The sequence below is a fragment of the Stigmatopora argus genome, chromosome 3 (genome assembly GCF_051989625.1).
Source record: "Stigmatopora argus isolate UIUO_Sarg chromosome 3, RoL_Sarg_1.0, whole genome shotgun sequence".
Lineage (NCBI taxonomy): Eukaryota > Metazoa > Chordata > Actinopteri > Syngnathiformes > Syngnathidae > Stigmatopora > Stigmatopora argus.
The window spans coordinates 22,024,479-22,042,193 of record NC_135389.1 but is presented as its reverse complement, the minus strand read 5'-3'; the positions used below and the strand labels follow the sequence as shown (position 1 = coordinate 22,042,193).

The 17,715-nt window shown below is 39.8% G+C and overlaps 1 protein-coding gene across 1 annotated transcript in view; it reads right to left on the bottom strand.

Moving 5' to 3' along the window:
* The window catches only part of plxnb2b (plexin b2b), a 148,465-nt gene that overhangs the window by 36,316 nt on the left and 94,434 nt on the right, over nucleotides 1–17,715 (bottom strand). The window contains exons 15-22 of the mRNA XM_077596068.1: nucleotides 16,735–16,913; nucleotides 15,646–15,794; nucleotides 12,267–12,378; nucleotides 10,129–10,265; nucleotides 8,320–8,502; nucleotides 6,418–6,511; nucleotides 1,692–1,895; nucleotides 235–414 (exon numbers count right to left, since the gene is read on the bottom strand). Of these exons, the coding sequence (XP_077452194.1) occupies nucleotides 235–414; nucleotides 1,692–1,895; nucleotides 6,418–6,511; nucleotides 8,320–8,502; nucleotides 10,129–10,265; nucleotides 12,267–12,378; nucleotides 15,646–15,794; nucleotides 16,735–16,913 (1,238 nt within the window). The remainder of the gene's footprint in view (nucleotides 1–234; nucleotides 415–1,691; nucleotides 1,896–6,417; nucleotides 6,512–8,319; nucleotides 8,503–10,128; nucleotides 10,266–12,266; nucleotides 12,379–15,645; nucleotides 15,795–16,734; nucleotides 16,914–17,715) is intronic.

Genomic DNA, 17,715 nt, shown 5'->3' with positions numbered 1-17,715 from the left:
GATTGAACCCTCGACCCCAGAACTGTGTGGCCGACGCACTACCCACTCGGTCATAGGGGGTGCTGGAGCCTATCCCAGGTAACTACAGGCAGGAGGCGGGGGACACTGAATGGGTGGTCAGCCAATCGCAGGCCACAAGGAGACAAAGGACAACTCAAAATGTGTTTAAGTTTCACTTGAGCGCTCAAACTGGAATCAAACCGCGGCATGTTTGGACTCAAAACAGTTTCTAACCGTGAGGTCGAGCATCTTGGGCAGAGTGTCGCGACGTTGTCTCCTGGACCGAGCGCTGGGTTTCCTGGAAGGCGGGTCCAGGAACAGCTTCTCGTCTTGGAGAGTGTTGACCACACAGGGAACGTCGCCCACGAAGCCTTGAGCCTCCTTGGCTGTCATGGCTTTCAAGAAGCCCCGCCCCTACCGAACGACAACCATTAGGAACAATGACAGAACCTTATCTCGAGATCTTTCCGCAATCTTATACAACAACTATTTGTGCTCACATTTCCAGTTGGCTAAAAAAATACAAGCTAATTAAATCTGTCCTTGTCATTTGAAAAGGCAAAAGTGTCGAGAAAAAGGGAGTTTGGCCTTTAATATGATTTTATGCGTCTTCTCTACTGCTTTCTTTGAGCGAGATAAATTGCTTCTTCACAGGGTGAAAAACGCAAGTGTCAACCGCAGACCTAAATTGAAAACAACAAAAACAAACTCTTATGTTTTGGGTTGGGCTGTCAGCTATTTCCCCAAATAGTTTCCTTTTGTTTCCCAATTTCCTTCTTGGAAACAGTTTTGAGACGTCAACAAGTTATTGGTGACAGAATTTGGATGGCCTCAACACATTATGGGTCATGTATCGATCGATATATACCGTATTGGCCTAAATATAAGACAACCCCCTCTTTTTCGAGCCTCAAATTTGAAAAAAAGCATAAAAATGATAATACATCTGAAAGAAATGATTCTAACAACATATTCGAGATAAAAGTGTGTTATTTTGCCTCATTGGAATCATGCAAAAACTGTCTATCACATCTTAATAACTGAACATTTAAATATAAAAATGTACTCATGTTGACTAATCTAATTTGACTACTTATTTATGTTGACTACTTATTTATGTTGACTACTTATTTATGTTGACTACTTATTTATGTTGACTACTTATTTATGTTGACTACTTAGTCATGTTGACTACTTAGTCATGTTGACTACTTAGTCATGTTGACTACTTAGTCATGTTGACTACTTAGTCATGTTGACTACTTAGTCATGTTGACTACTTAGTCATGTTGACTACTTAGTCATGTTGACTACTTAGTCATGTTGACTACTTAGTCATGTTGACTACTTAGTCATGTTGACTACTTAGTCATGTTGACTACTTAGTCATGTTGACTACTTAGTCATGTTGACTACTTAGTCATGTTGACTACTTAGTCATGTTGACTACTTATTCATGTTGACTACTTAGTCATGTTGACTACTTAGTCATGTTGACTACTTAGTCATGTTGACTACTTAGTCATGTTGACTACTTAGTCATGTTGACTACTTATTCATGTTGACTACTTATTCATGTTGACTACTTATTCATGTTGACTACTTATTCATGTTGACTACTTATTTATTATTTGTTGATTTATTTGTGCACAATTTTTTGGGGGGGGTCCTTAAAGGCAACGGCGACTGACCTTGACGACGATCATGCTGGACTCCGTGAAGACCGTCTTGGGTAGCTCGTAGAAGACCGGGTCCGGGTGGTAGTCGAAGCCCTTGAGTTCCTTGTCCCAATTGTCCAGCTTGATGTACGTGGCGGCTAGCTGACTTAGCGATAGCGAGCCGTTGATTGGCGGCGAGCGAAACTGGATGACCGTGTCGTTCTTTTCGTGGGCGACCTGCAACAAGAGCGGCATAAGTGGACAAAACTCAGACATAAAAGGATACGAGGCGGAATATTAGCGATCGTTAAATAGACGGGCGTCCATTTGTACTGTAAAAATATAGAGCGGGTTATGCACTTTATATCCCAACTGATAGTTAAATCCTAAGTAGCGTCCATTTTCGCAACAGGGATATTCTCCGAATGATTGTCCGTATGAACCACCCAATTACTTTTCAAGATATAGTAATAATATCCAATCTGACATGAAGCCACAGAAGATGAATCATGTTTCAGAGAGTCGGGAAAAGACATTTTTGCTTACTACATTGAAATGCTTATGCGTTGAAATACGAATTGGATTTATGACAAGTCATCAAATTTTCGGGTAAACCAATGAGATTCGCTGTTTTTTTATTTTAGGTCAAATTGTTCCAACCCCATGAAAAAACACCAAAAAGAGGATATTGGATTGGAAAAACATTTTCATTTGTTCTAATTCGCCATCTATTAACAAAGTAACAAATAACTAACTAGTGGTTTAATAGTACTAAAATGTGTTCAATAGAACTAAAATGTGACGGATTTCGTAACATAACATCAACAAATTTAAATGAACTTGGATTACGATGCAGACACTCAAAAATATGTTGAATCGAACCTTACACTGAACTTAATTCTAATTTTGTTTGACATTTTGATACATTGAGAACATTTTTATTTGTTCTAATTCGCCATCTATTAACAAAGTAAGAAATACTTTGCACGGGACTTTTTGCACGGCAACGCGCTCGTAACATTACATAAACACATTTAAATGAAGTTGGATTACGATGCAGACACACTGAAAAATAAGTTTCATCTAACCTTGCACTAAACTTCATTCAAATTTTGTTTTAAATTTTGATACCTTTCTTCTCCCGGGTTGGCTCTATTGGCCCCGCCTCCACCCTGACTTTCAGATACAACCTATCGAGGCTTGTTTGCTTTTGTCTTCCCTTCAAAATATTCCCAAAATGAGGTACACAAATGTCCTCACAATAGGATAACGCACGACCACTTGCCAACGAGAAGTAGTATATACTCCTCTCGTATTAGCGAACAAGCTCCGCCATTCTGCACTGACTAACGGGGGGAAAAACACTGAAAAAATGCAACGCTCCGCCCAGTGCTTGTAGAGACATTACACGAGGGAGTTGCGATGGGAAAGACAGTGGCCATGATGTTGTTATGAGCAGCCTCTCGCGTCTGCTGTCTGCTCGTATATCAAAATTAGTCTCGTATCTCAAGATAAATAATTGCCCGAAATGTTACTCATATCTCAAATTGCGCGTATGTCAGGGCACTCGTATGTCGAGGTACCACTGTATTTGAATCGTAATACTAAACACGAAGAACCTTGAAGTGAACAACAGGCTTTAATTTGAGCAAAATGAAAAACCAGATTGATGCTATACATCACCTCCCTTTTTTAAATTATTTTTTTTAAAAGGAGAAACAGATTGTCAAGGTGACACTTTTGTCACGAGCTTCCCGATGACGTGGCGGTGAACTTTCACACCGTCGCCATCTGTTACGGTTGGGGTTGCAATTTGCGAGGAGACAAAGGACAACAATTCACGCTCACACTCTCATACCTAGGGCCAATTTAGCATACAATTAGCCTAGCATGCATGTTTTTAGGGTGTTCAACCATCCTAGCATGCGTGTTTTGGGGATGTGGGAGAAAAATTGAGTACCCGCAGAAAACTCAGGCAAGAACATGCAAACGCCACACATTGAGGACCAACCAGGCATCGAACCCAGGACCCCAGAACTGTGAGGCCGACATGCTAACCACTTGGGGGCTCCTATGAGATTTTTTTTTCATCCATTCATTCATTTTCTGAACCGCTTCATCTTCACTAGGACCGCGGGGGGTGCCGGAGCCTATCCCGGCTGACTTTGGGCACGAGGCGGTGGCCAGCCAATCGCAGGGCACGAGAAGACACATGTCTAACAAGCCTAGCATGCATGTTTCTGCAATGTGGGAGGAAACTGGAGTACCCGGAGAAAACCCACACAAGCCCACGGAGAACATGCAAACTCCACACAGTGTGGACCGACCTGGATTTGAACCCAGGACCCCAGAACTGTGAGGCTGACATGCTAACCACTTGGGCGCGCCAATGAGATCTTTTTTCATCCATTCATTCATTTTCTTAACCGCTTTATCTTCACTAGGATCGCGGGGGGTGCCGGAGCCTATCCCAGCTGACTTTGGGAAAGAGGCGGTGGCCAGCCAATCGCAGTGTACGAGAAGACAAACAACCAATCACGCTCACACTCGCACCAATTTAGAGTGCTAATTTAGCCTAGCATGCATGTTTCTGCAATGTGGGAGGAAACTGGAGTACCCGGGGAAAACCCACGCAAGCCCGGCGAAAACATGCAAACTCCACACAGTGAGGACCAGCCAGGAATCGAACCTAGGACCCCAAAACTGCAAGGCCGACATGCTAACCACTTAGTAAAAAAAAATCTCCGGTTTTGATTGACATTTTGACTAGAGTTGTGGATTCGACAGACACACACACACACACACACACACACACACACACACGAGTTATTTTTTATTGTGGGTGTATCGTGCAGTAGTGCAATGAGGGACCATTAATACCCGCGAAAAAAAATTGTCAAGCTGACCTTTTGGAGCTGAGTTATTAAGACTTTAATGTCTCAAGGCCAGACATCAAACTTCACGGACATGTCCTGCCCACACAAAATGATGAAAACTACAATCATTTGCATCTTTCCGCGCAAGGAGTTATGAACAGTGGGAAATAGCCGGCGGGGTGAGCGCGAAAACCGTTAGCCCGGTGATTGAAACCCCCCCCAAAAAAGCCATTAAAGGCCTTTTGGAACAGTTAAAATTGACGTGGTTTAATCAGAGGCAATGATGTGATCCGTTTTGTTGACTCATTTAACGCGAGTTTTTAAAAGATGGCTTAATGCAGAAAAATGGTTATACGAGTATAATCAATGTCCTTTCTTTCTTTTTCCCCTGCTGAAAAGGCGTGTTATTATTTTTAGTAAATTGTTTTTTGGAAAAGGTTTAATAAATAATGTTTGGGAAAATATTTAATACTTTTTTGGGGAATAGATTTAGTAAATAGTTTTTTGGGGGAAAAAATAATAAATATTTTTTGGGGGAAAAGATTTAATAAATAGTATTTTCAGGGAAAAGATTTAATAAATAATATTTTTTGGCGAAAATAATTAATAAATAGTATTTTTGGGGGGAAATATTTCAATTATTTTTGGGGAAAAGATATAATTAATAGTATTTTTGTAAAATATTAAATACATTATTTTGGGGGGAAAATATTTAATCAACAGTTTTAAAAAAAAAGATTTAATAAATAGTTTTTGGGGGGGAAAGATATAATAGCTTTTTGGGGGGGAATATTTAATAAATAATTTGAAAAAAGATTTAAGAAATATGTATATATATAAAAATATTTTATATTATACATATAGAGAAGATTTAATAAGTCGTTTTTTTTAAGATTTAATAAGTATTTAAAAAAATGTAATAAGTATTTTCAAAACATATTTAATAAGTTGTTTTTTTAAAGATGTACTAAATATTTTTGGGGGAAACAATTGAATTGGAGTGCATGCAAAAGTGAAGACAAAATTGCCTTTAAAAACCATGAATTGCAGATATCCAAGTTAAATACAACTGAACTGTACTATCCATTGCACAAAACACTCGAACGCTTCTCGACATTATTTTGTGGTCGTCCCTCCTCAAGATGGACCATTCCTATCAAATTTCACGCTCTGACAGGAACCTCCCCTCAGGTTATTTTGTTTTTATTCTTTTTTCCAAAAAGTCAAACCTCTCAAAATGCTGATTTGTTCAGCCGGCGGTTGAAAAAAAAAAATCATTTCAAGAAGCTGGGCAACAATGAATTGCGCGCGTTTACATCGGCCAAAATATTGGGCGCAAACATTTAAGTGGCGTTGGACGACTTAAAGCGCGGCGAGCTTAAAAAGGTGACCGACCGAGGCTTTTGAGATAAAAAAAAACATCTCAGCCGGTTTTCCATCGCTTGAAGAGTCGACGGCGATAAAGCGCAACACCGCCGCGTAATCTCCCGCAAACCTTAATACCCGCATTAAATGGAGCTCTGAAAAGGAAATGATCAACATTTTTCTGCCGCTTAGCGCCGGCCGCTAACACCGGAGCCCCCGCCGGATTGGACGCCGTTTCTTTAAGCTTTTGGGGCGCCGCGTTTTATTTGATTTTTTTTTGGCGCTATCGGCAATCCTTCAGGTTTTCTAGGATTTATAGATTGGGAAGGATTTGGGAAGTCATTTATTTTCTGAACCGCTAGGATCACGGGGGGGGTGCCGGAGCCTATCCCAGCTGACTTGGGGTACGAGGTGGTGAAATGATGATTGTCGGGGAACAGATAGGGAGGATGCGGAAGATAATTATGGGGAATTGAAGTAGAAATGGAGTGTGTGGAGACGCTAGTGCTAGTGCTAACCTCCAAAGATGTGGAGTTGTCTCCTTGGACCATCAGGATGGCTCTCTGGATGATGTCAAAACCCGAGCCAGTCACCACAATGTTTCTGCCGCCGCTGTAAGAGAAATGTGTACCTGTCAACTTATATATATTTATTTTTCCCGCTATTTTATACATTTTTTGATCATTTCAAATTGTGGATGTTGGAATAATCCTTAGGTATTTCCAAATTCACAATAAAAGAGGCATCTGAAGTCACATCTTTGTTTAATTCTTGCAAGAAGAGAATACCGTATTTTCACGACTATAAGGCGCACCGCATTATAAGGCGCACCCTCAATGAATGACACATTTTAATTTTTTTTGCATATAAAGCACACTGGATTATAAGGCGCCCTGTCTATTTTGGAGAAAATTTAAGACTTTTAAGTGCGCTTTATAGTCGTGAAAATACGGTATTTCCAAATTCACAATAAAAGAGGCATCTGAAGTCACATCTTTGTTTAATTCTTGCAAGAAGAGAATACCGTATTTTCACGACTATAAGGCGCACCCTCAATGAATGACACATTTTAATGTTTTTCCCATATACAAAGCACACTGGATTATAAGGCGCCCTGTCTATTTTGGAGAAAATTTAAGACTTTTACGTGCGCCTTATAGTCGTGAAAATACGGTATTTCCAAATTCACAATAAAAGAGGCATCTGAAGTCACATCTTTGTTTAATTCTTGCAAGAAGAGAATACTGTCTTTTCACGACTATAAGGCGCACCGCATTATAAGGCGCACCCTCAATGAATGACACATTTTTTTTTCTTTCCATATAAAGCACACTGGATTATAAGGCGGCCTGTATATTTTGGAGAAAATGTAAGACTTTTAAGTGCGCCTTATAGTCGTGAAAATACGGTACATCCATCCGTGACTGCAGTCAAGGATAATTCTAACAACTCGAGGTCTCCCTCGCTAATTTATTCATAAGATTTTAACGCCATGAGCCACAGAAGTCTAAACAACTTTAGAGTCTCATAAAAATGTATCACAGTCATCAAAACAATTGTAGGTCTGCCGAATCTTCCCAAGAGCGCTTGTTGTGGACCCATCCTGCGAAGCAAAAACAGTCCACAGTTCCCAAGACCGCTTGTTGTGAACCCATACTTTAGCAAGAGATGCATTAAAATGGCTTTTATTAATGCCAATAACTCTAACAAAGAAAATCGTTCAAGCACATATATATATAATAATATTGATACACATCTATAATAATGATAAACCTAACAGTGGACGCCGTATAAAGACTTTTGAACGGGATTGTTTTTTCAAGTATGTTTTTTGTAAAAACGATCCTTTTTTACCCATATTTTATCATTTTTTGATCATTTCAAATTGTGGATGCCGTATAACAACTTTTGAACGGGATTTTTTTCAAGTATGTTTTTTTGTAAAATCGATCTCGTTTTACCAATATTTCATACGTTTTATGACCATTTCATATTGTGGACGGGGTATAATAAATTCTATACAGGATTTTTTTAAGTATGTTTTTTTATAAAAGCAATCTAGTTTTACCCATATTCTATACATCTTTTGAACATTTCAAATTGTCTACGCCGTATAACAACTTTTGTATGGGATTTTTTTAAAGTATGTTTTCCCGGAAAATTATTTAAATAAAAAAACCAATAGCCTTAAAGCTTTTGATTTTCTTTAGTTAAGGCAAAAATATTACTCGATTTTAATTAGTTGAAAAGAAATGAGTCGTTTGGAAAAACAAGTTTTTAGCTTTTGTATTGGCCCGAGTATAAGACGGTGTTTTTTTTTGCATTGACATAAGACTTTAAAAAAGTGTTGTGGTCTTAAATGAGATTTCTAAAATTAGTCGTTAAAATCCTAATCATTCCATCGTTAGTGGCACACTCACCAAACAAAACTAGTTTTGGGATTGTAGTCCAGCACGGTGGGATTTTCCAAGAAGCGGAAGGCGCTTTGGACGTGCGTCACGGCGATCCTGCCGTACTTTACGGTGACGGTCAACGGGTCGGAGGGCACCTTATCGGCCCGATACTTTCCCGTCCTGCAGGTGATTTCTTCCCCAAAGTGCTCTCTGTCAAAACGGGAAGAGAAAAGGATCAGCGGCGTCAAAATACAGTTTCTTTAGCCTTTTATCTGTTTATCTTTTCTAGAATTTGAAATAAATGACCGTATTGGCCACGTTATGCCGTTTGGTCTTTTGTCGCCATGCAGTTTCGTGCATGTCAAGTCGAATTTGTGCGCATATAAGCCGTAACCTTGATTTAGTTATGATTTTTTTTAGTTATAAATACGGCTTATATGCGAGAAAATACGGTAAATAAAACAATCAATGAAAAAACCTTTGCATTTCGGGGTGAAATGAAAGTTAACGGATAAAAATGAAATCAAAACTGCAGATTTCGTCTAACATTAAAGTTTCTTTTGGTCGTGTTGTCAATGGCGTTTTATACTATGTACGTTAGACACCCAATATAAATCCTGTGTGCTTTTTTGTGGAAGTTTGCGCCTAAAAATCCAGGAAAAAAAATATCCTATTTTTTTTGCCATGATGATTTTTTGTGGCAGTTAGCGCCTAAAAATCCAGGGGGAAAAAAAATCCATTTTTTTTTTGCCATGATGTTTTTGTGGCAGTTTGCGCCTAAAAATCCAGGAAAAAAAAATATCCTATTTTTTTTGCCATGATGCTTTTTTGTGGCAGTTTGCGCCTAAAAATCCTGGAGAAAAAAAATCCTAATTTTTTTGCCATGATGCTTTTTTGTGGCAGTTAGCGCCTAAAAATCCAGGGGGAAAAAAATCCAATTTTTTTGCCATGATGCTTTTTTTGTGGCAGTTTGCGCCTAAAAATCCTGGAGAAAAAAAATCCTATTTTTTTTGCCATGATGCTTTTTTGTGGCAGTTTGCGCCTAAAAATCCAGGGGGAAAAAAATCCAATTTTTTTTGCCATGATGCTTTTTTTGTGGCAGTTTGCGCCTAAAATCCTGGAGAAAAAAAATCCTATTTTTTTTTGCCATGATGCTTTTTTTGTGGCAGTTTGCGCCTAAAAATCCTGGAGAAAAAAAATCCTATTTTTTTTGCCATGATGCTTTTTTGTGGCAGTTTGCGCCTAAAAATCCAGGGGGAAAAAAAATCCATTTTTTTTTGCCATGATGCTTTTTTTGTGGCAGTTTGCGCCTAAAAATCCTGGAGAAAAAAAATCCTATTTTTTTTGCCATGATGCTTTTTTTGTGGCAGTTTGCGCCTAAAAATCCTGGAGAAAAAAAATCCTATTTTTTTTGCCATGATGCTTTTTTGTGGCAGTTAGCGCCTAAAAATCCAGGGGGAAAAAAATCCAATTTTTTTGCCATGATGCTTTTTTTGTGGCAGTTTGCGCCTAAAAATCCTGGAGAAAAAAAAATCCTAATTGTTTTGCCATGATGCTTTTTTGTGGCACTTTGAGCCTAAAAAGTCCTGAAAAAAAATCCTCTTTTTTTTGCCACCAAGCAAAAGTCTTCAAAAATAATCAACACATATTCACATAGCATAAACCTGCTAGCTGAATTGCTTTCAAATTCCCTAACTTAGTTTTGCTGGACTGCTTGATTTTATCGAGAAAAATCCAACACCACAAATGTGATTTTTCTTCTGTACGCAACCCTCGGAAAAAAAAAAACCGTACGAATCCTGAAACGTAATATATTTCCGTCGTGTAAATCCTTACACTGCGCAGTTCACGTCTCCCACGGTGACCCGGATGTCATCCTTACTGCCCGTGTCCAGAAAGCGCCCGGTGATGGTGATGAGGGTGCCTCCGGCTCTCGGCCCTCGACGGGGCATCACGGCCTCGGGGATGGGGTTCTGGTGACCACAACGTGCGGGTTATTCGTGCAAATCCTCGGGTAAAAAATGCACGCTTTACAAGTAGACACTTGAGTCGCAGGCCTGGAGGCAAAAACCGGGCAAGAGTGGGCGCTTTTCTATCTGCAGTCCTCAATTTTGCGCTCATCGGAAACATTTTCCCGCACAGATCGCACATCTGCCTCAATTTGCCGAGCAAACACTTAAGGCAGAGCTCTTCTCCGCCGCGGGGAAGCTTTCGCGACGCCGCATATACGAAAGGGGGCTTCAAAAGCGATGCCGGGTGTTCAAGTCCGAGGTCGAGTACGCGCCACGTGCTCAATACAAAAACAATTGCAAAATTGTGAGTGCATGAAAATATTCCTGAATGATTTTCCCACCCATACAAACACCAACGCTGTAAAATGTGATGAACTTTTTACAGCGGTATTCCTGTCATTCCTTGTCTACAAATACAGTGCACCACCATTGCAGATATTAAAAAAAAAACACAAATGCCTGAACTGGGACACTACTGTTAAATATGCAGATGCCACCTTAGTTTACAAAATCTTCCATCACGTAGCTCCTCCTCCACTGCAAGATCTTGTACCAAAAAATTCCAAGACATCAACAATGGCTGGCTCTAGAGGTGACTGTGTACTTCCCTTCAAAAAGAGTGCGAAATTAGCCAAAGCAACTTCTCTCTTCATACCTGGAACTCAATAGCAATTAGCATACGTCAACTCCCGTCTCTGAACCTCTTGGCCAATCATCTTAAAGCCTGGCTGTTAGACCAACAAAATTGCCATCACAACGCTGTCTAAAACTGTGCGCCTAGTGTGTCTAGTATGTGTCATCGTTTATCTTCAACCTACACAAGGAACTAAAGATGGAAATTAGCCCTCGGCTACAATCTCACATATTTACATCTATATGTTAATTAACCTGAATATCACATAGCTCCTCCTCCACCGCAAGATTTTGGACCAACAAATTCCAAGACATCAACAAGGGCTGGCTCTAGAGGTGACTGTGTAGTTCCCTTCAAAAAGAATGCTAATTTAGTCAAAGTACCTTCTCAGTTCATAACTGGAACTCAATAGCAATTAGTAATATGTGAACTCCCATCTCTGAACCTTTTGGCCAATCATCTTAAAGCCTGGCTGTTAGACCAACAAAATTGCCATCACAACGCTGTCTAAAACTGTGCGCCTAGTGTGTCTAGTATGTGTCATCGTTTATCTTCAACCTACACAAGGAACTAAAGACGGAAATTAGCCCTTGGCTACAATCTCACATATTTACATCTATATGTTCATTAACATGAAAACCAAGGATTGCACCGGTACTGGCTAACGCTAACCATATGGTACGGAAACCTGGTAAAAAGAACTACCGGCATTAACACAATACTCAAATGGAATTTACTATTTTAAATCCTTAAAGTCTAATTCATCATCATAATATTTAAAAAAAAATCAAAGTCTGATTCCTCATCATCAGATTGACCAAACAATGGATTCCGTTCTTTTTTCTCAGTGTGAGCACCGGCCAATAGAACGGGCTCTCGGGCGCCATCTGAGGGACAAAGTCAGGTATTACGCCTCCAAATTTAACAGCTGCCAAGGGAATTTTTCACCAGTGGAGCAAAGTATTTCACCGGGATTCGTGTATAACGCGCATCCGAACTTTGATTCAGTTTTTTGGTACATTTAAAAAAAAAAAAAATTAGTTATTGGATTGGATGTTCCTTAACATGAATATGAATATGTTCTTTCCCTTATTAAATAAATCAAACTCAGATAATATCGGGATAAAACGGCGATACCAGCTAGCTTACACAGAAATGTTCCTTTGCTTTTTTTTTTGCTTCACAAAAAGACTTTCCATTCGTTTCATTGCGATTTCGCCCTATTTTTTTTCGGCTCTGGGTAAGAAATCACAGCGATGAAACTTAAAGCTCGAAGCGTCTTTATAAATCTTTCCACGAGAGATGAGAAGAAGATTTACGGTGCTTACCCTGTAGGTAAAGAACATGTTGGAGGTTCCTTTCTTTCCGCCTTTCACCTCCACGTCAACTTTGCCCCAGTACTGCGTGTCGGGCGCCACGGGGCCGATCTCGCACACCACGCTGGGGAGGGAAAGGAAGTCGGAATTAGGAAATTGATTTATTCGCAGAAATGAGGCTCGTGTTTTGCTCCATGCTAACGAGTATTAATAATCTACAACTGAGGGGTCGGGAACCTTTTTGACAGAGAGAGCCATAAACAATTCATACTTTCAAAATATTATGCCTTAAGAGCCATACACAGAATTTAAAAGTAAACATACATGAAAATATGTGCATTTTTAAATTCATTTCACCATTTTTAAGGTAGAAAAAGTCTCCTATTGGTGCGTTTGGGAATCAACTCTCACTGGCGGTTTCCATATTTTTAACTCACAGGTTAGCGGAGAGCCATATGCACCCATCAAAAGAGCCACAAATGGCTCCCGAGCCATAGGTTCCCTACCCCTGATCTACAACAAGGGTGTCAGACTCGGGTTGGTTGGCGGGCCGCTTTAACGTCAACTCGATTTTATGTGGGCCGGACCATTTTAGATATAATATTTAGATTTATTTTATTTTATAAATGGATTAAAAGTGGATTAAAATCCCTGAATATTCAGTTTTTTATAGATCTAAAACAATGTTTATTTGAGCTTTTTTACATATATTTTTAGATTTTACAAAATGATTTTTGAACTAAAAACACAGAAAAATGGATTAAAAAATGACAATTATTGATTTAAAAGGGAGAAAATCAGGAAATTTAATATGCATCTATACACTTCATTTTAATTTGATCCTAAAACAGATAGTCATACTTTCCCGGGCCACACAAAATGATGCGGCGGGCCAAATTTGGCCCCCGGGCCGCCACTTTGACACGTGATCTACAAAGTACAGAGTGGAGGTCATGTAGTACTTTTTTGCGTACTTAGTTGTTTTTGGGGGGTTGTATGTTTGTGGTTGAGATGTCGAAATGTCAGCATTTTCGGATATTAAATGAGGATGTTTTTGAGATGATTTAATTTGGAAAATTTATGGATTTGAGGGGACTCAATGATGTAGAAAGGGATTTTTTGGGGGGGATTTGCTGAATATGAACAAAGATGGTGCTTGCGTTTTGGGAGTTATGAGGTCACAGGTTAAAGGACATAGGTCAAAGGTCACACGACTAAATTGAAGAAAAAGGGATTTTTATCAAATCTGCAGGTGATATTTTTGGTATGAAATGGTTAAAGTGGTTCCGGGGCCAAATTGAATTTGGCCCCGATAGTTCCTATAGTTTTTATTACATTAGACATTTTAAGTTGTAAAAGAGATTGATTTTTTTTTAGTTTTGACCCAATAAAGGTTTAGTGTTATTTGTTGATGTTATTAGATATTCAAAGCCTTCTAATAAAACTGCTCTATTCTGGTATTTTAAATATTTAAGTTTTTTGTTGATGTTATTAGATATTAAAAAACCTTCTAATAAAAGTGCTCTATTCTCTTATTTTAATTCTTCCTTTATTTGTATTCTGAATTTAATCAACACTTGACGTGGTCAAATTCACTCTTTTTTTTGTCCTACATTAACAATTTTCTTTCCCCCAAATCACAATTTTTTTACTAAAAATTCCATGATACCGACCGAGTGATATGACCACTTCCAAAGCCAGTTTTGTCAAACATTGACATTATACATATTCCTCCTTCCAGAACGTAAATCCCACAAAGATGTGGCCGCAAAAAAAACCCCCAGAAATCTGCCCCAAAATGGCGTCTCTCGTCGGCAGATGGCACCACTTGCGTCCCTCCTCTAGAACGATCCCATCATGCTTTTCACGCTCCATTTTTATGACACCTTTGCGAGTGAAATGCATCAAGTTTTTTGGGGGTGGCCATCCATCAACGGCGGCGGCCATATTTCCAAGAGCACCATTGAATGCGTATCTGCACATTTGCAGGTGGAAAGATGGCCCGGATTCATCCGCAGTCGTATTGAAATGATTGATTGGCCCGGGCAAGTTTACCAGTGCACCCGCGTCGCTCATTGGATTCCGTGGATTTGCATTATCCCCCACTTTTGTTTCGCTTCACTGCAGCCATCATTTTATTCTTGCAACACCTCATGTCTTAAATAAAAAAACAAAAAAATGTAGTATGTAAAACCGCGCAAGATTTTCCTCCCTATTTTTTCCCCTTTAAAGAAAACTTATCTATGTTGACGACTACTTATTTATTATGTTGACTACTTATTTATGCATTTTCTGAACCGCTTTATCCTCATTAGAGTCGCGGGGGGTGCTGGAGCCGATCCCAGCTGACTTTCGGGTAGACACCCTGAATGGGTGGCCAGCCAATCGCAGGGCACGAGGAGAAAAAGGACAACCAATCATAGCCAGGGGCAATTTAGAGTGTCCAATCAGCCTCTTTGGAATGTGGGAGGAAACCAGGGTACCCGGAGAAAACCCACACAGGCCCAGGGAGAACATGCAAACTCCACACAGGTGGACTGACCCGGATTTGAACCGAGGGCCCCACAGCTGTGAGGCCGACGCACTAACCACTCAAGCCACCGGCTCGCTACTAATTTATTTAGTACTTATTTATTGATTTATTCGTATTATTGATTATTTATCTGTTTGTTTGTTGTTATTAGTGCACTTTCCTGATTATTTATGTTGTTGACTACTTAAGAACTACAATTATTTATTAATTATTTATTGTCAGTTTGTTTGTTGCTGTTATTTGTGCCCTTTGCTAATTATTTATGCTTATATATTATTTATTTTAATGTATTTTCTGTTTGCTTGTTGTTGTTATTTGTGCACTGTGGCGAAGCTTTAAATCTCATTATAATGACAATAAAAGCATTCAATTGAATATGATGTAATATTTTAGACATTTTAGTCAACATATTTCTGCCATGTGTTAGCATTTAGCTTTTTTTTTTGTAAATTTAGCTGAAAGAGAAATTGAGAAATGTTGATTTTTTTTCGAGTATTCTCATAAAATTGCAAAGCGATTCAGGTAAAAAATGAGATTTTCTCAAAATGTTTGCATTATTTTTGTAACCACTTGACACCATCCTAAAATTATTATTATTTTATTTATCTTGTAATGTTTTGGCTTTCTTCCCAGCAACATTTGTGGGCCTTCATCTAAAAATACAATATATAGATTTTACTCCCAAATAAATGCCTCACTACAATCTCCCATTATTACTTTCTTCTCATTATCTTTTAATGTTGTTCCTGGAAAATAAAAAGTCTATTTTCCCTCCCTGCAAAATCAAAGCCACGATTTATTTTACGCGGGGCGTACGTTCTGTTAATCAAAGTTGGGTGAGATAATAAAAAAAAAGACCTGGTGGAGACGGAGTACTTGTCCTGCTGGTGAACGCAGGGCTCGCCGACCACTGTGATGCGTTCAATGTCTTCTTTGCGGATTCCCAGGTTGGAGCCGCGGATGGTGATGGCGATGCCGCCCTGCAGGGGGCCGAAGCGAGGAATGATCTGCGACGGGGGACCAAAGATTTTTTTTAATTTTTGGGGGGGACACTATTATATAATACATATGCTCTATGAACATACCGCATTAGCCCGAATATAAGACGACCCCGAATGGACCACAAATATGAGACCACCCCGAATGTAAGACCACCCCGAATGTAAGACCACCCCGAATGTAAGACCACCCCGAATGTAAGACCACCCCGAATGTAAGACCACCCCGAATGTAAGACCACCCCGAATGTAAGACGACCCCGAATGTAAGACGACCCCGAAAACAAGACGACCCCGAAAACAAGACGACCCCGAAAACAAGACGACCCCGAAAACAAGACGACCCCGAAAACAAGACGACCCGGAAAACAAGACGACCCCGAAAACAAGACGACCCAAAGTACAAGACAACCCCAAATATAATCCAAAGCCGATTATAAGTCAACCCTCTCTTTTCCAAGTTTGAAAAAGACTTTTTGATCATCATCATCATTTTTTATACACAAAATAATAAGAGTACATCTGAAACAAATGATTATAACAATATATTCGAGAGGCGGCCCTTTTTGGGCTGCGGGAAAAAAAATGGGGTACCCTGAGAAAAAAAACACAAGCCCGGAGACAACAGGCCAACTCCACACAGATAGACCGACCCGGATTCGGACCCAGGACCCCAGAGCTGCGAGGCCAACGTGCTACCCACTCATTTCCCGGCCCATACAATGGAAACACTTTTCCAATACTTTGACTTTTGCTCCCTTAACGAACTCCTCCCTTCGTCGTCCATTTTTTTTTACCCAATTTAACAACACATCCAATCAACTTCTCCCTTGAGCCAAGGGCAACATCGAATAATGGACCGCTCCAATTCGAAATCCAATCCTCGAAGTCGACGCCTTCTTTTCTCTAATCACACGGACGGGTGCGGACGAGGCGACGAACCACTCACGTCGGTGATGCGGGGGGCGGGGCACTCGGCGTCCTGGTGGTCCTCGTGCAGGTCGGGCACGCACAGTTGCTCGTACACGCACGCCTTGTGCCTAGCGCACCACACGCATCGGTACTTGAGGTCGGCGTTCTTGCACAAACTGCAGTCCTCGCGTCCCACTGAGCAATTGTACAGCGTGACTGAAACATAAAGAAAGCAGGGTTATGATTTTGTTATTATTATTATTTTATAAACCTTACGGTGCTCTCATTGAACTCATTGGTTACCATCGACGGGGCTAGACGTCCAATCCGTTTCAGTTATTGGACGTTTAGCGCTGTCAATGACATGGAAAAATGAGCGTTTGCAGCCACTTTTAAGAATTGGACCTCTTTTTTAAAAAAATTGAATTGAATTTTTTTTAATAACAGCGGAAAAAAATTGCGGTGTAGCAAATTCGCGATAAGCGAAGACTTGATAATCGAGGGATTACTGTATTTGTTTTTTAAATTGAATAAATTTACATTTAGAAAATTTTAAATTACATTTATTTCAAATGTTAAAGTAAATACCAAAAATACATTAATGAAAAAAAATAATAACTGCGATGCGGCCCAGTGAATGAGTGGTTAGCGGGTTAGCCTCACAGTTCTGTGGTCGAGGGTTCGATCCCAGGTGGGTCCTCACTGTGTGGAGTTTGCATGTTCTCCCTGGGCCTGTGTGGGTTTTCTCCGGGTACTCCGGTTTCCTCCCACATCCCAAAAACATGTAAGCTAGGCTAATTGTATGCTAAATTATCCCTAGCTATAATTGGTTGTCCTTTGTCTCCTCGTGCCTTGCGATTGGCTGATTCAAGGTGTCCTCCGTCTGCTGGGATAGGCTCCAGCACCCCCTACGACCCTTGTGAGAATGAATGAATAACTTCTAATATTGATTTTTTTTTAAATGGCCAAAAGGAGGCCAATTTGAAAAGAATATCAAATACCTATGAATTAATAAAAT